Genomic DNA, 15432 nt, shown 5'->3' on the forward strand with positions numbered 1-15432 from the left:
AGATTTGGGATATTCAAATAGTTGTATCTTGGCCAATCCTAACAAACCATACGACAATAAATTTATAGCTAAAGTGATGCTCTCTGCCTGTTCAGCTAAAAAAAAAAAAGGGGGGGGGGGGGATTTGTTTTGTAAGATAAAAAAAACATACAGTCAAGCCTGAAATTATTCATACCCCTGGCCAATTCTGACTTAAAGTTACTTTTATTCAACCAGCAAGTTTTTTTTTATTTATTAGAAATAACACAGGCGTCTCCCAGAAGATAATAAGTTGATGTACAAGAGGTGTCATTGTGAAAAAAATTATTACTCATCTTTTTTTTTTACATTTGAACAAAAAGTGGCATGTCCAAAATTATTCATACCCTTGTCAATAATCAATAAAAAAGCCATCCTATAATTGCTGACCAGCTTTTTGCATGTCTTCGTGCCATCACCCTGATCTTTAGCTCCCTCCACAGATTCTCAATTGGATTTAAGTCAGGACTCTGGCTGGGCCACTGCAAAACGTTCATGTTTTTGTCTGCTAACCATTTCTTCACCACTTTTGCTGTGTGTTTTGGGTCGTTGTCGTGCTGAAATGTCCACTGGTGCCCAAGGCCAAGTTTCTCTGCAGACTGCCTGATGTTGTTGTTGAGAATTTTGATGTATTGCTCCTTTTTCATGGTGCCGTTTACTGTGATTAGGTTCCCTGGTCCACCGGCTGAAAAACACCCCCAAAACATTAGGTTCCCAGCACCATGTTTGACAGTGGCGATGCTGTTCTTAGGGTTGAAGGCTTCTCCTTTTTTACGCCAAATGAAGGCAACATCATTGTGGCCAAACAATTCAATTTTTGTTTCATCTGACCATAAAACAGGAGACCAGAAGTCTTCTTCTTTGTCTACATGAGCATTTGCAAAGGCCAAGCAGGCTTTTGTGTGCCTTATCTGGAGAAGTGGTGTCCTCCTTGGTCTGCGTCTGTGGAACCCAGTGGTGTTCAGTGTCTGTTGGACTGTCTGCCTTGAGATGTTGCCACCAGCAGAGCCCAGATTCACCAGGATGGTGATCATTGGATTCTTTTTTACCTCTCTCACTAAACTATCCTCCTGGCCAGCACAGGTGTCACTTTTGGCTTTCGACACGTCCTCTGAGATTTTTCACAGTGCGGAACGTCTTGTATTTTTTAATAATACTTTGCACTGTAGCCACTGGAAGTTCAAAAAATTTAGATATGGCCTTATAGCCCTTTCCTGACTTGTGAGCAGCCACAATGCGCAGCCGCAGGTCCTCAGTGAGCTCCTTTGTCTTAGCCATGACTGTCCACAAACCAACAGCAACAGCTTCTGTTTTTCACCTGTTGAGTTGATTAAAACAGCTGTTCCCAATGAATCAGGGTAATTAGGATGCTTTAGAACAGCTTGGACTATTTGGAATGGTATAGAACTTTGGATTTTCCCATTGACTGTGACAGTTTGCAAAGGGTATGAATAATTTTGGACATGCCACTTTTTCTTCAAATGTACATAAAAGCTAAGAAATATTTTTTTTTCCACAATGATGCCTCTTGTACACCGTCTTATTATCTTTTGGGAGAAGCCTGTGTCATTTCCGGTCCAAAAAAAAACAAAAACTTGCTGGTTGAATAAAAGTAACTTTAAGTCAGAATTTGCCAGGGGTATGAATAATTTCATGCTTGACTGTAATAAAACAAACATACTCGAGATGCTTCAACTTTAAACTTTATTTTTCAGAAAAAAAATTAACCCAAAAATGTTGAAATAAAATGCAAACATTCTGAAAAAATTCTACACAACAATTTCACAGAAATTACCTTGTAATGCAGATCCCTGTATTAGGCGTAATATATTAGTGTCCTGTCTTCGTTTTGTTTTTAATAGGCAGCCTGAAGATATATCGAACCAGGAGGAGAAGAAAGAGACATCTCAATTTAGGCTACTCCTTTAAAAAGGTGAGGGTTCACAAAACCTGGGCTGATCACTTTCGGTATTTCTGATATGAAGTCAAACATGGTTATTGTAAACATGGTCATTGGTATTTTACAGCGTTGAAATAAATGACAGAATAAAACACCACTTCAAACACTCGAGCTGCCCATGTCAGTGTAAAACATTGTTTTCATCTACAAGCTTTTCAGATAAACAGGTAGTCAAACAAAATGCTGTCGATTATCACAGAAAATCATTTCGACTCGTTGTCTAGTTTGTAAAAATCTCATTTACAGTAACGTTAATGCGCTTACAACGGAAGTCTATGGAGCAACTTATTCGATCAAAAGCTGAAGCTGTATTTTTGTTTTTAAACTATTTTTGCAGAAAAATAGGTGTTATTTGAGCTGTAAAGCTGTCAAAACAACCCCTTAGCTATGAGCGAAAAGTTTAAGGTGGATGAATATTGACAAAGATGAATTTTCTTTATGTAAACAGTAGCTCACGAATAGCTACGTCACCTTGATAGCACACATACATCACCGGAAAGTCTATTTGATGTCTGCATTTACATCTGCAAGACGTATTTTTTAGAGTGTTTGTATGGCAAGCCGTTTTAACCTAAAATATACTATGTGTTACTCTTCGTAATTGCATTTTTACTAGTAACAATTCAATTAGAGAACTCTATAATTAAATTTTTACTAGTAACAATGCCAATTTGAGAGCTTTCTAATTAAATTCTTATGTGTAACAATTACAATTAGAAAGTTCTACAAATCAACTTTTTTACATATGTCTCCATTGACTTCTATTCATTTTTAATGACAGAGCTCTACAGCTGAATTCTTACTAGTAACAGTTACAATTAGAGAGCTCTCTAAATAAAATTTACTAGTAATAATTCCAATTAAAGAGCTCTCTAATTCAGTTCTTACTAGTAACAATTGAATTAGAGAGCTCTCTAAATGGAATTGTAACTAGTAAAAACTGAATTAGAGAGCTCTGTAATTGTAAAACGGCTTGCCATATGTTTGCTCATCTGCAATACATCTATAGGACGTTTCCTATCAGATTTAGAATGTACCCTGATAGCACAGGTACATCTTGGAGACGTCTACTTGACATCTGCATTTACATCTGCAAGACGTATTTTTTAGAGTGTTTGCTCATCTATGTCTATAGGACGTTTCCTATCAGATGTCAAATAGACGTCTATTAGATGTCTTTAAGATGTTTATAATTTAAATTTGTTCCCTGATAGCACACGTAAATCTCGGAGATGTCTATTTTACGTCTGCATTTACATCTGCAAGACATATTTTTTAGAGTGTTTGCTCATCTATGTCTATAGGACGTTTCCTATCAGATGTCAAATAGACATCTATCAGATGTCTTTAAGATGTTTATAATTTCAATTGTACCCTGATAGCACACATACATCTCGGAGATGTCTATTTTACGTCTGCATTTACATCTGCAAGACATATTTTTTAGAGTGTTTGCTCATCTGCAATATGTCTATAGGACGTTTCCTATCAGATGTCAAATAGACGTCTATTAGATGTCTTTAAGATGTTTATAATTTAAATTTGTACCCTGATAGCACACGTACATCTCGGAGATGTCTATTTTACGTCTGCATTTACATCTGCAAGACATATTTTTTTAGAGTGTTTGCTCATCTGCATGTCTATAGGACGTTTCCTATCAGATTTAGAATGTACCCTGATAGCACAGGTACATCTTGGAGACGTCTACTTGACATCTGCATTTACATCTGCAAGACATATTTTTTAGAGTGTTTGCTCATCTATGTCTATAGGACGTTTCCTATCAGATGTCAAATAGACGTCTATTAGATGTCTTTAAGATGTTTATAATTTAAATTTGTACCCTGATAGCACACGTACATCTCGGAGATGTCAATTTTACGTCTGCATTTACATCTGCAAGACATATTTTTTAGAGTGTTTGCTCATCTGCAATATGTCTATAGGACGTTTCCTATCAGATGTCAAATAGACGTCTATTAGATGTCTTTAAGATGTTTATAATTTAAATTTGTACCCTGATAGCACACGTACATCTCGGAGATGTCTATTTTACGTCTGCATTTACATCTGCAAGACATATTTTTTAGAGTGTTTGCTCATCTATGTCTATAGGACGTTTCCTATCAGATGTCAAATAGACGTCTATTAGATGTCTTTAAGATGTTTATAATTTCAATTGTACCCTGATAGCACACGTACATCTCGGAGATGTCTATTTTACGTCTGCATTTACATCTGCAAGACATATTTTTTAGAGTGTTTGCTCATCTATGTCTATAGGACGTTTCCTATCAGATGTCAAATAGACGTCTATTAGATGTCTTTAAGATGTTTATAATTTCAATTGTACCCTGATAGCACACATACACCTCGGAGATGTCTATTTTACGTCTGCATTTACATCTGCAAGACATATTTTTTAGAGTGTTTGCTCATCTGCAATATGTCTATAGGACGTTTCCTATCAGATGTCAAATAGACGTCTATTAGATGTCTTTAAGATGTTTATAATTTCAATTGTACCCTGATAGCACACATACACCTCGGAGATGTCTATTTTACGTCAGCATTTACATCTGCAAGACATATTTTTTAAAGTGTTTGCTCATCTGCAATATGTCTATAGGACGTTTCCTATCAGATGTCAAATAGACATCTATAAGATGTCTTAAAGATATTTATGATTTATAATGTATGTAAAACTGGCATCTTAAAGACGTCTAGCAGATGTTTGTACACAGCACATGCTTTTCAGATCAAGTGATTTTTAACAGACATCTTGCAGACGTACGTGTGCTATTTGGTCTGTCTGTCAGATTCCTATTAGATGCCAAATAGACATCTATTAGATGTCTTTAAGAGGTTTATGATTTAGAATGTATTTAAAACTAACATCTAAAATGTAAGATGTACATTCTAAATCATAAACATCTTAAAAGACATCTAATAAACTTCTATTTGACATCCGATAGGAAACGTCCTTTAAAAATACTCACAGGCTTACTTCAGTGTTAAAGAAAAGGTGGATAAGGTTTTTACAGGACTTGAAATAATTAGTTCTAGCATGTTATATTTAGTTCCTTGCCCCATACACTTCTGTTTTACATCCTTTAAATACAATTTTTGTTTCTCTGTACAAACTGCAGGAGTCAAAGTTACCTTCTGTGGTAAAACATCCACTTTTAAAAGAGAAAAGAACCTGCAACATTTCTTTAAAAATGTCCCAAAAAAAGTCCAAAATTCAATGAACAATTATTTTCTTCCTAAAAATGTTCATTCATTCATCTCCATAAAACAACACTATGTAGGGACTTACACAATCCAGACAGCTAACCATCAGGACTCCTTCCTAACCCTGTATGGACTGCCATGTTAAATACGTCAAAGAAAGGCACACAGCTTCTGGAAAACATCTTTTCGTCCTACCGTTAAATGAATACTGCATCAATGAGACGGAGATTACGTCTAGTCTAAAGCCCAGACTAAAACAGCAGTCTGAAACGTTTCTTCTGCATCTGTGAAACTAGCCAATAAAGACGAAACCTCTTCTGAAATCAATTGGAAACGCGTAAAGGAAGCAGCTCAGACGTACAGACAAATACAAAGACGAATAAATTGAATTTCATAGCTCAGCAGGCCGTTCTTGGTCCAGTCGTGTCCAGAAGTTCAGCAGGACTTTAGAAAGGAAAAGCCACATGGCCGCCACATATCAGATCATTTCTACAGTTCAAGTGTAAGAAGGCGTCACGTCTGAACAGGAAGTGACATTTACAGCTATATAAAAGCAGACGTCTAAGTACCAGCGCACATCTAAACCTTTAGACAATCATTTCAGCATGTAATATCTTAAGTGCAAACCATATTTATGCGACCCAAAGTGCCTGAGCTGCTAGTTTGGAGTAAAATTGAAACCATTTCCATTTCCTTTAAATCACTCAAAAGAACTCCTGACTTAACAGACAGAGATACATACAAATACACACTCAGTGAATGAGAGTCTCTGTGTCTCTTTCGAGTGTTGAGTTTGGACAGCAGCTTGGCAGCGTCACGGGTCCTCCAATATGAGACGGGCTTCATGAAAGGGTCCCAGAGACACAACGATTCGGTCCTTTAAGGTCCCGTTCTCGTGTCGAGTTTGTTTGAAGTCTCTCGGTGAGGTTCGGTTTTATCCTTTAGGAGTTTTACTGGACTGTGAGTTCCACATGCCTCTTTTCGAGTGATAGTAGTGAAAGAAGTTTCTCAGTCTTAAACGCTCAACCTCCAGACCGTTCTGTAGAACTCTGAAAAAGAGAGAGAGATTCATTTAATTAAATAATGTATTGTATTTCCTTTTCATTTTTTAATAGATTCACAATAAATAATTTTATTATAATTCCTAATTTCAATAACTATAATAATATTAATCATATTAAATTATTTATTATTATTATTATTATTACTATTAACAACAACACTGTCAAAATCTCTCTTAATTCAATATTATAATTTTAATTATTATTTAAAAATTAATTACAATTATTATTATTATTATTATTATTATTATTATTATTATTAACAGCAAAAATAATGAAATATTGTCAATGTAAATTGTCAATTATTTAACTTTTTATTAAATTTATTTTTATTTAACATTTATCAATTGTATATTGAACTTATTATTATTATTATTATTATTATTATTAATAAAAACAACATTCCTGTCGAAATCTCTTTTAAATCAATATATATTTTATATTATGTCACTGTCAAAATCCATCAATTCAATATCATAATTGTATTAGTAATATTAATAATAAAATAATATTTATTTAATATGATGAAATGTTACCATATTTTTATTAAATAATTATTAAATATATTTTTAATAAAATAAAAATGTTAAATAAAAACAGTTTGTTAATATCTATATAAAATGTTAATATTGATTTGACAAGGATTTTGACATGACAATATTTCATTATTTTTGCTGCTATTAATAATAATAATATTAGATTTTAATAATGATATTAATAACATGATATTTACCATATTATTATTATTATTATTATTATTATTATTATTATTATTATTATTATTAATAATAATAACAAAAACATAACTGTCAAACTTCTTTAAATTATAATAAATAACTGAAATACTACTACTACTACTAATAAAAATGGTTATTGGTACTATTAACAACAAAACAATATTTCCATATCATAATTTTATTAATGATTTGATTAATAACATGATATTTAACCTATTAATAATAATAATAAATCACTGTCAGTCTCTAAATTATCATAAATAACTGAGAAAATACCATTATTATAATAGTTATTAATTATTATTATTATTATTATTATTATTAATACAATATTTCATTATTTTTGCTGCTATTATTAATAATAATAATAATAATTTTAATAATGATATTAATAACATGATATTTACCATATTATTATTATTATTATTATTAAATTAATAATTATTAAAATAACTGAAATAATATAACAACAACAATAATTATTATTATTATTAACAAAAGTTAATATCAATTTTAATAATATGTAATAATTATAAATATAATAATAAATTAACAATATCATGATTATAATAACATTATTATTATGATAATTTATTATTAATAATAAAACTAACAAAGACATCACTGTCAAAGTCTCTAAATTACACTAAATTACATTTTCATAAATTACTACTTATTAATAGTTCCTAAAATAATTCGTAATAATATTAATAATAACATAAATTGTAGTGCAAAAATAAATGAACTATAAATAAACTACCTGTCCAGCAGTTCCCAGTCTTCTCCTCCCCAACGGTCCTTAAACTCCTCCGTGTTCATCCCACCAATCTTGTCAAAATCTGACTTATAGATTCCAAACAGGCCAAAACCGTTTACCTCCCAGTAACCTGCAGACACAGAGACACGTGGGTTTAATAATGTTCAGTGTGACAGAGGCTGTGTTTCAGCACGTGTGTGTCATACCATCAGGCTCCAGCGGTGAGCTGCCGCAGCCCAGTCTCATGACTATAGGAGCGAAGGCCAGTTTACCCTCCACACAGTGTTTCCTGATGTTCTCCAGGATGTTCAGAGGGAAATGAATGTGTAGGTCACACAGAAACACGATACTGTGACTGTCCTGCAAACACACATGAGCAAAAATCAGCCCACACTGCTGCAGTACAAAATTAAATGACTGATTAAACACATTCTGCTTGTCATCTTTGTTTTCTAAGTTACATTATAGCAACAGATATGAATCACCAGCCACATTTATACACTTGTTAACACAAGGAGGATTCCTAGAAATGCTTTAAACCTCATCTGACGTGTCTCTGCAAACAGTGAATCACTGATAATAATCGCTGTGTGGGAAACTGACATAATGCTGCGTCATGCTGGAATTACCGCAAGTGTGTTATTAAAAAACGTTTGTGTGTTTGTTATACTCGTAATTTTCATTTTATGAAAGATGCATCTTCTGCCAACTGATTGTTAATTCATGTTTGAAAAAACAATTTAACAACAACAACAAAAAAAAAGTCTTGAAGATATTGAAAATGCGTTATACATCTGGGAATCAAACCTATGACCTTGGCATTCCTAGATCCACCAGTTTGAAACATTCAGAAATTAAACATTACTGGGGATGTCTGTCATTTTGGAATTAAAGATAAATCCAATTTTAAATCCTATAATCCTAAAGGTATGAGTGTATTATTACCTCTATGGTGTCCACACCGATCTGTAATCCAGCAGAACGTTCAAAGTTTCCTTCCCTCCTCAGATACTCATATCTGTGCCAAAAAAAGTCGGATACAATAGTAATTTGATTCTAGGTTTATTTGCTAAACACATAAATGGCCATCGGAATATATAATTAGTTCCATTAATTATAATTAGTCTATGACCATATATATATATATATATATATATATATATATATATATATATATATATATATATAAATTAAATATTAAATTACTATTATATATTTTTTATCTACTAATCAATATAAATGTAAATAATTTACATGTATAAACATATAGATAAATTAATATATTTATACATAATCGATTGAGTTTTTTATTTTTTACTTTTTATCAAAATCAAGATTTTACAGTAAAATTTATATGAATATTTAATGCAAAGGAAATATCTTGAGTCCAGAACTTTTTAAAGCACCTCACCACTAGTTATTTTTTACTATTAAAGACGTAATATTTCGAAAATAAAGTCAAATTGCGAGAATAAAGTCAAAATGTTTAGAGAATAAAGTAAAAATATTTTGAAAATAAAGTCAAAATATTACGAGAGTAAAGTCACAATTATGAGAATAAAGTCAAAATGTTTTGAGAATAAAGTCAAAATATTACAAGAGTAAAGTCAAAATATTTAGACAGAAAAAGTCTAAATATTTTGACAGCAAAGTGAAAATTAAGATAATAAAGTTAAACTGTTTTGAGAATAGTCAAAATGCTTTGAGTATAAAGTGAAAATATTACGAAAATAAAGTCAAAATATTTTGACAAAAAAAGTCTAAATATGTTGACAACAAAGTCAAAATTATGAGAATAAAGTTAAAATGTTTCGAGAATAAAGTCAAAATGTTTCGAGAATATTTTTACTTTACTCTTGTGATTTTGACTTTATTGTCGAAACATTTCAACTTTATTCTCGTCATTCTTGAAATATTTTGACTTTATTCTTGAAATTTTGACTTTATTTTTAATACATTTCAACCTGATTCCCCAAAAAGTTCGACTTTATTAGTTTTAGTTTCAACTTTATTATCGAAATATTTAAACTTTATTAAAAAAAATTTTTTGACTATATTCTCAAAGTATTTAATTTTATTATCGGAATTTCTTTATTCTCGTAATTTTGACTTCACGTCATCATACATTTTAAATAGTACTCCAGTAAGTCAATATATTTTTAAAATAGGTCAACTACCAATAAATGCACGTTTCTATATAGCGAATATAATAACAAAGTTTGTGTGTTGGTGTACCGTGGAACGGAGCTTTCTCTGAGAGCCTGTTCCACGTCCATGTCTTCACTCTGGAAGTCCACGATGATGATGTTGAAGTTGTTGTCCTTGGTCTCACGGTGCAGGACCTCCATGTCCGAAATGAACTGCTGAACCCAACGAGCCTGATTCTTCACTAAAGGAAACAAATCAACACATCTATAATAATGATAAATCAATACATAATATTCCTACATCTGTCATATCCTATGTCAACTGGTTGACTGTAGTTTGAGTTTCTGCTAAAGAAATCCAAACTGTAGATGTATTGTACTGCTAAGGCTAGTTGTGACAGATTCCACGTACATGAATGGAATTTCTGATCAGACAAGACGCTTTTTCCATCACGTATCTGCCAATCAAAAGTAACCCACCATGCAAAGCTTTTCGAAATCATTGCTACACAAAAACAAATTGAAAAACTAAAAACAAGCAAGAAAAACAAACCAAGCTGATTTGAATTTCAAAATATAGTGGCCCCAAGAGTTATTCAGACACTCAAGTTGCACTTTAAAAATTTATGAATGTCAATGTGTTACATAAAAACACGCACGCACGCACGCACGCACGCAAAAAGACAATATTTTGGCAATATATTTTGTTATATCGGGTTCTAAACTGCAGAGCTTAGCTCCAAAATTAATCAAATACAAATGAACAAGCTAAATTAATTCTTCTGGATTACAAAGAGGTGAGTTTGAACAAGGTTGGAGCCAAACTGTTTAGGAAAGTGGACTTTGTTTGAGTTATAGTGATAAAAAACATTAAAACTCACCTACAGTGCCTTGCAAAAGTATTCATACCCCTTCATTTTTTAAAGTAGTTTTTCCCCACATCAATTTACACTCCATACACCATAATAATGACAAAGCAAAAACCAGATTTGCAAATTTTACAATTTTATTAAAATCAAAACACTGAAATAAGTACATTGCATAAGTATTCATACCCTTAACTCAGTGCATAGTTGAAGCACCTTTACAGCCTCAAGTCTTTTTGGGTCTGATGTGACAAGCTTTGCACATCTGCATTTGGCAATTATCTGCCATTCTTTGCCTCACCTTTTCACCTCTCAAGCTCTGTCAGCTTGGATGGGGGCTGGCAGACATTTTCTAGAGTCCTAGTTTTTCCAATCGTTTTCCATTATGGATAATGCTTCTGTCAACCTTCAATGCAGCAGATTTGTTTCTGAACTCTTCTCTAGATCATTGCCTTAACGCAAGTCTGTCACTGAGCTCTACAGGCAGTTATCTTGACCTCAGGACTTGGTTTTTGCTCTGATATGCATTTTCAGCTGTTAGACCTTTTCTGAGAGGTGTGTGCCTTTCTAAATCATACTCATTCAAATGAATTTGCCACAGTTTAACTCCACTCGAAGTGTAGTAACATCTAGAAGCAATATGAATGCTCCTGAGCTATATTTCGAGTGTCCCAGAAAAGGGTGTGAATACTTATGCAACGGGATCTTTTCAGTTTTTTATTTTTAATAAATTTGCACAAATGTTAAAAACCTATTTTTTGCTTTGCCATTATGGAGTAGGGAGTGTAGATTGATGTGGGGAAAAAGTAATTTAAAGTAGTTTAACATAAGGCAGCAACATAACAAAATGTGAAAAAAATGAAGGGGTATGAATAATTTCGCAAGGCACTGTATCTGGACAGGCCTACATAGTTTCAAAATAAATAGATATTTATTACCTACCTGGTACCACAAAATGCACCATGACATCCTTTTTCCACTGTAGCATCACTGGCTGGCACAGTAGGGGTTTGGCATACACTGTGCCCCACTGTGGGGTACCACGGGCCCCGCGGGTGGGTGTAGGTGTTCGGGAGGGTGGAGCAGGTTGGCTGGCGACAGGGGAAGAGGGAGATGATGCTGTGACCCCTTCCATATTCTCCAGACTGTCTTCTACCCGGCCACGGTGCAACAGCATGTAGATGTACTCTGAGAGACGGACCACTTTACGGCCTCTCTCCATCAGCTCCAGCTCAATCAGGTAGCGGTTACCGCGTGCAGAGTCACGCCGCTTTTCTACATTTATGATGCGGAGGAGAGTGTAAATCCTGAGAAAGAAGAAGGAAAAAAAAAATTAAATGGTGGAGTGAGTGATTGTGCGATTACTTGAAAAAATGCACCCCTGGTGCAATTATCAGATGTGTATGAATGGTAAGGTGCCTATTTTCAAGAATAACTACAGTAATGATCTTATTGCTAAATAGCTATACAGTTAAAGAGAGGAAATAAGTAATAAGAGTAATTATGAGAATTCTCTGTATTACTAAATAGTTGTTTAATAAGGAAAAATACTAATTATAATTGAAACAAAAGTTTTATTATAAATACACACTGTGACTACCGATATTACTAATATTTTCCAATTAAATGTGTATAAAAATATATAAAATTTAAGGTGTCCTTCGTCCAGTAATTACAGAAATTCTCTGTAGTTAAACAGACAGGAAAAAGAAATGGCAAAGGAATACATTTTTTTAAAGATGCCAAAACACAAACACTGTGTGAAAACCGATATTTACCGATATGTTGTGAATTAAATGTTTAGAGAGGAAAAAAATTATAACAAATATTTCACAAATATTTTGCTAATTAAATTATTAGAATTTATTTCAGGTATTTATTGTTAGCAGAAAAACAAAAACTAAAAAAAAGCAGCATGCAAACATTGTGTGCAAACCGGACACTAATATTTTTTTACCAAAATATTGCAAGTGAAATGTTTATAAATATAGTTATATAAATATAGTTAAATATAGTTTATAAATATAGTAATTATGATAATTCTCTGTATTGCCAAATAGTTGTTGAATAAGGAAAAAGACTGTAACAATAATTAAACAAAAATTTGAATATAAATACACACTGTGACTACTGATATTACTAATATTTTCCAATTAAATGTGTTTAAAAATATATAAAATGTAAGGTGCCCATCTTTCAGTAATTATAGAAATTCTCTGTAGTTAGACAGGAAAAATAAACTGCAAAGGAATTAATTTTTTAAAAAGGATGCCAAAACACAAACACTGTGTGAAAACTGATAATTTACCAATATATTGTGAATTAAATGTGTATGAACTAAATGTTTAAGTGTATGTACTGCCAAAATGGCTGTAGAGTTAATAAGCAGAATTAAAAAGATGTCAAAACGCATAAACACTGTGTAAAAACGAAATTTACTGATATATTGTGAACTGAATGTGCAAGTCTCTGTACTGGCAAATGGCTATAGAGTTACGCAGCAGAATTTAAGAAAATATGGCAAAACACATAAACACTGTGTAAAAACGATATTTACCAATATATTGTGAACTGAATGTGCAATTTCTGTACTGCCAAATGGCTATAGAGTTACACAGCAGAATTTAAGAAAAGAAGCCAAAACACATGTGTTAAAACCAATATTCACTGATATATTGTGAATTAAATGTGTAAGTCTCCGTATTGACAAATGGCTGTAGTGTTACACAACAGAATTTTAAAAAAGATGGCAAAACACATAAACACTGTTTGAAAACCGATATGTTGTGAATTAAATGAATTAAATAACAATAAATGAAACAAAAAATTGAACATAAATACACACTGCGACTACTGATATTTTACTAATATTTTACAATTAAATGTGTAAGCCTCCGTGTTGACAAACGACCGAGTTACAGAGCACAATAAAAAAAAAAAAAGATGCCAAAACACATAAACACTGTGTGAAAACCGATATTTACCGATATGTTGTGATTTAAATGTGAATTAAATGTCTAAGTCTCTGTTTTACCAAATGGCTGTAGAGTTACATGGCGGAATAAAAAAAAAGACGCCGAAACACAAACACAGACCGATATTTACCGATATATTGCGAATGAAATGTGTATGAATTAAATGTGCAAGCCTCTATATTGCCAAATGTCTGTAGAGCAGAAAAATTAATTTCTAATGTGTGAATACTGATATTTTACCTATATATCAGAAACTAAAATATTGGCTCACCCTCCATTGCGTTCGTTAAGTTTCTCCATGTATTGCGCAAGTACGTCCACCACTTCGCTCTCAGATAGCTGCAGGTTTCCCGACACGTTGCACCGAAGATCATTCCAGTCAGAGCGCAATGTCTCAAAGTCCATGCTATTGACCGAAAACGTCCTTTGCCAATTAATAGCCTCCTCCACCCACCCAGGGCGAGGCTCCACATCCTCATAGCTATACTCCGAAAGGCCTCCGTCCTCCTCTGGTTCTGGGTCCGTCTCCGGCCTCTGCTGTTGGGACTCTGTAATCTCAGAGGTGTGCAAGTAGGAAGTGACACGGAGAGGCTCGGTCGGAAGCACGTTCTCAGAGGAGTTGGCAGATGGAGGGGTGGGAGCAGGAGGTGGACGTGCAGTTGTGATGGGCCTCAAAGGATGCTGGTGTTTTTCCCAGACGCCTCGTATTCTTCTCTCAAAGCGACTTGGGATTGCTGCTCTGTTTGGGGCCATGGGATTTTCAGCTGGCTTGCTGAAGTTGGGGCTTGCTGGAAAGACCTTGTTCTCTTGCAGAGGAGACCGCGCAAATAACTGGGATGCACGCAGAGCTCCTTTGCTGAACTTTGGTTTGGCACTGAGGTTCACCAGCTTTGTGGTTTTGCCGTTCTGGTATAGGAAAACACCAGGGAAGACCTCTCTGGGTTGGCGTGAAATGGGACTTTGCTTCTCCTTAGCAGGGCGAGGTCTTGTGATGTAGACTTTGTTGTCCTCCTTCTTACGTTCCTTGTTGGTGTGGCTGTTCCCTGGATTGTGGCTGTTGTCATGAGCGTGGTTGTTACCTGGGGAAGGGACAGTGTGGGCAGGACTGCTGAGGATTTGCTTGGCTCGACTGTTGACGGCCACCAATGAGGATTTTGGCGGAAAAAGCAGAGCTGATCTGCTTATTTTCGGTGAACGATCTTCTGACCAACCCTCTCTAAAGTCCCGACGCTCTCTTTGAACCCAGGTGAGAGAACGACCTCGCACCACATTCTCACTTTTTGGTAACCCTACCTTACCCTGATGGTCCGGAGTGTCTTGGTCCATCTTGTGAGGATCAGACCCAACCGACTGCCTAGCTCTCGTGAAGAAGTGCCTTTGCTCTCTCCTAAAAGCTGGGTTGTCTGGCTCTACCTCATTTTTCGCCGGCATTGTGGGAACAGGTTTATCAGAGGGGCTTGATGTGTGACTTGATTGGCTAGGTTGGACAGTCTTCTTTGCTGACTGGGTGCCAACAACTTGTGCTTCATCCTCTGGATCCGCCCCCTCTTCTTCTTCAAGAAAATCTAAAGCAAAACACCAAAAACAAACACTATGAGTGTTACTCCACCAGTTGAGGTCAACCTCACAAATACCCCTTTTTCCACCAGCATGAACCAGGTGCAAGTTCAGAGC

General features: G+C 34.2%; 1 protein-coding gene across 1 annotated transcript in view; it reads right to left on the bottom strand.

Annotated features, from left to right (window-relative positions):
• Positions 1 to 3669: 3669 nt before the first annotated feature.
• b4galnt4a (beta-1,4-N-acetyl-galactosaminyl transferase 4a) overlaps positions 3670 to 15432 on the bottom strand; it is a 240420-nt gene continuing 228657 nt past the window's right edge. Inside the window, exons 14-20 of the mRNA XM_073831802.1 lie at positions 14030 to 15323; positions 11726 to 12090; positions 10006 to 10159; positions 8716 to 8788; positions 7977 to 8130; positions 7774 to 7900; positions 3670 to 6264 (exon numbers count right to left, since the gene is read on the bottom strand). Coding sequence (XP_073687903.1) covers positions 6150 to 6264; positions 7774 to 7900; positions 7977 to 8130; positions 8716 to 8788; positions 10006 to 10159; positions 11726 to 12090; positions 14030 to 15323 — 2282 coding nt within the window. The 3' untranslated portion in view covers positions 3670 to 6149. The remainder of the gene's footprint in view (positions 6265 to 7773; positions 7901 to 7976; positions 8131 to 8715; positions 8789 to 10005; positions 10160 to 11725; positions 12091 to 14029; positions 15324 to 15432) is intronic.

This window comes from Garra rufa, chromosome 25 (assembly GCF_049309525.1).
Source record: "Garra rufa chromosome 25, GarRuf1.0, whole genome shotgun sequence".
In the NCBI taxonomy this organism is placed as follows: Eukaryota; Metazoa; Chordata; class Actinopteri; order Cypriniformes; family Cyprinidae; genus Garra; species Garra rufa.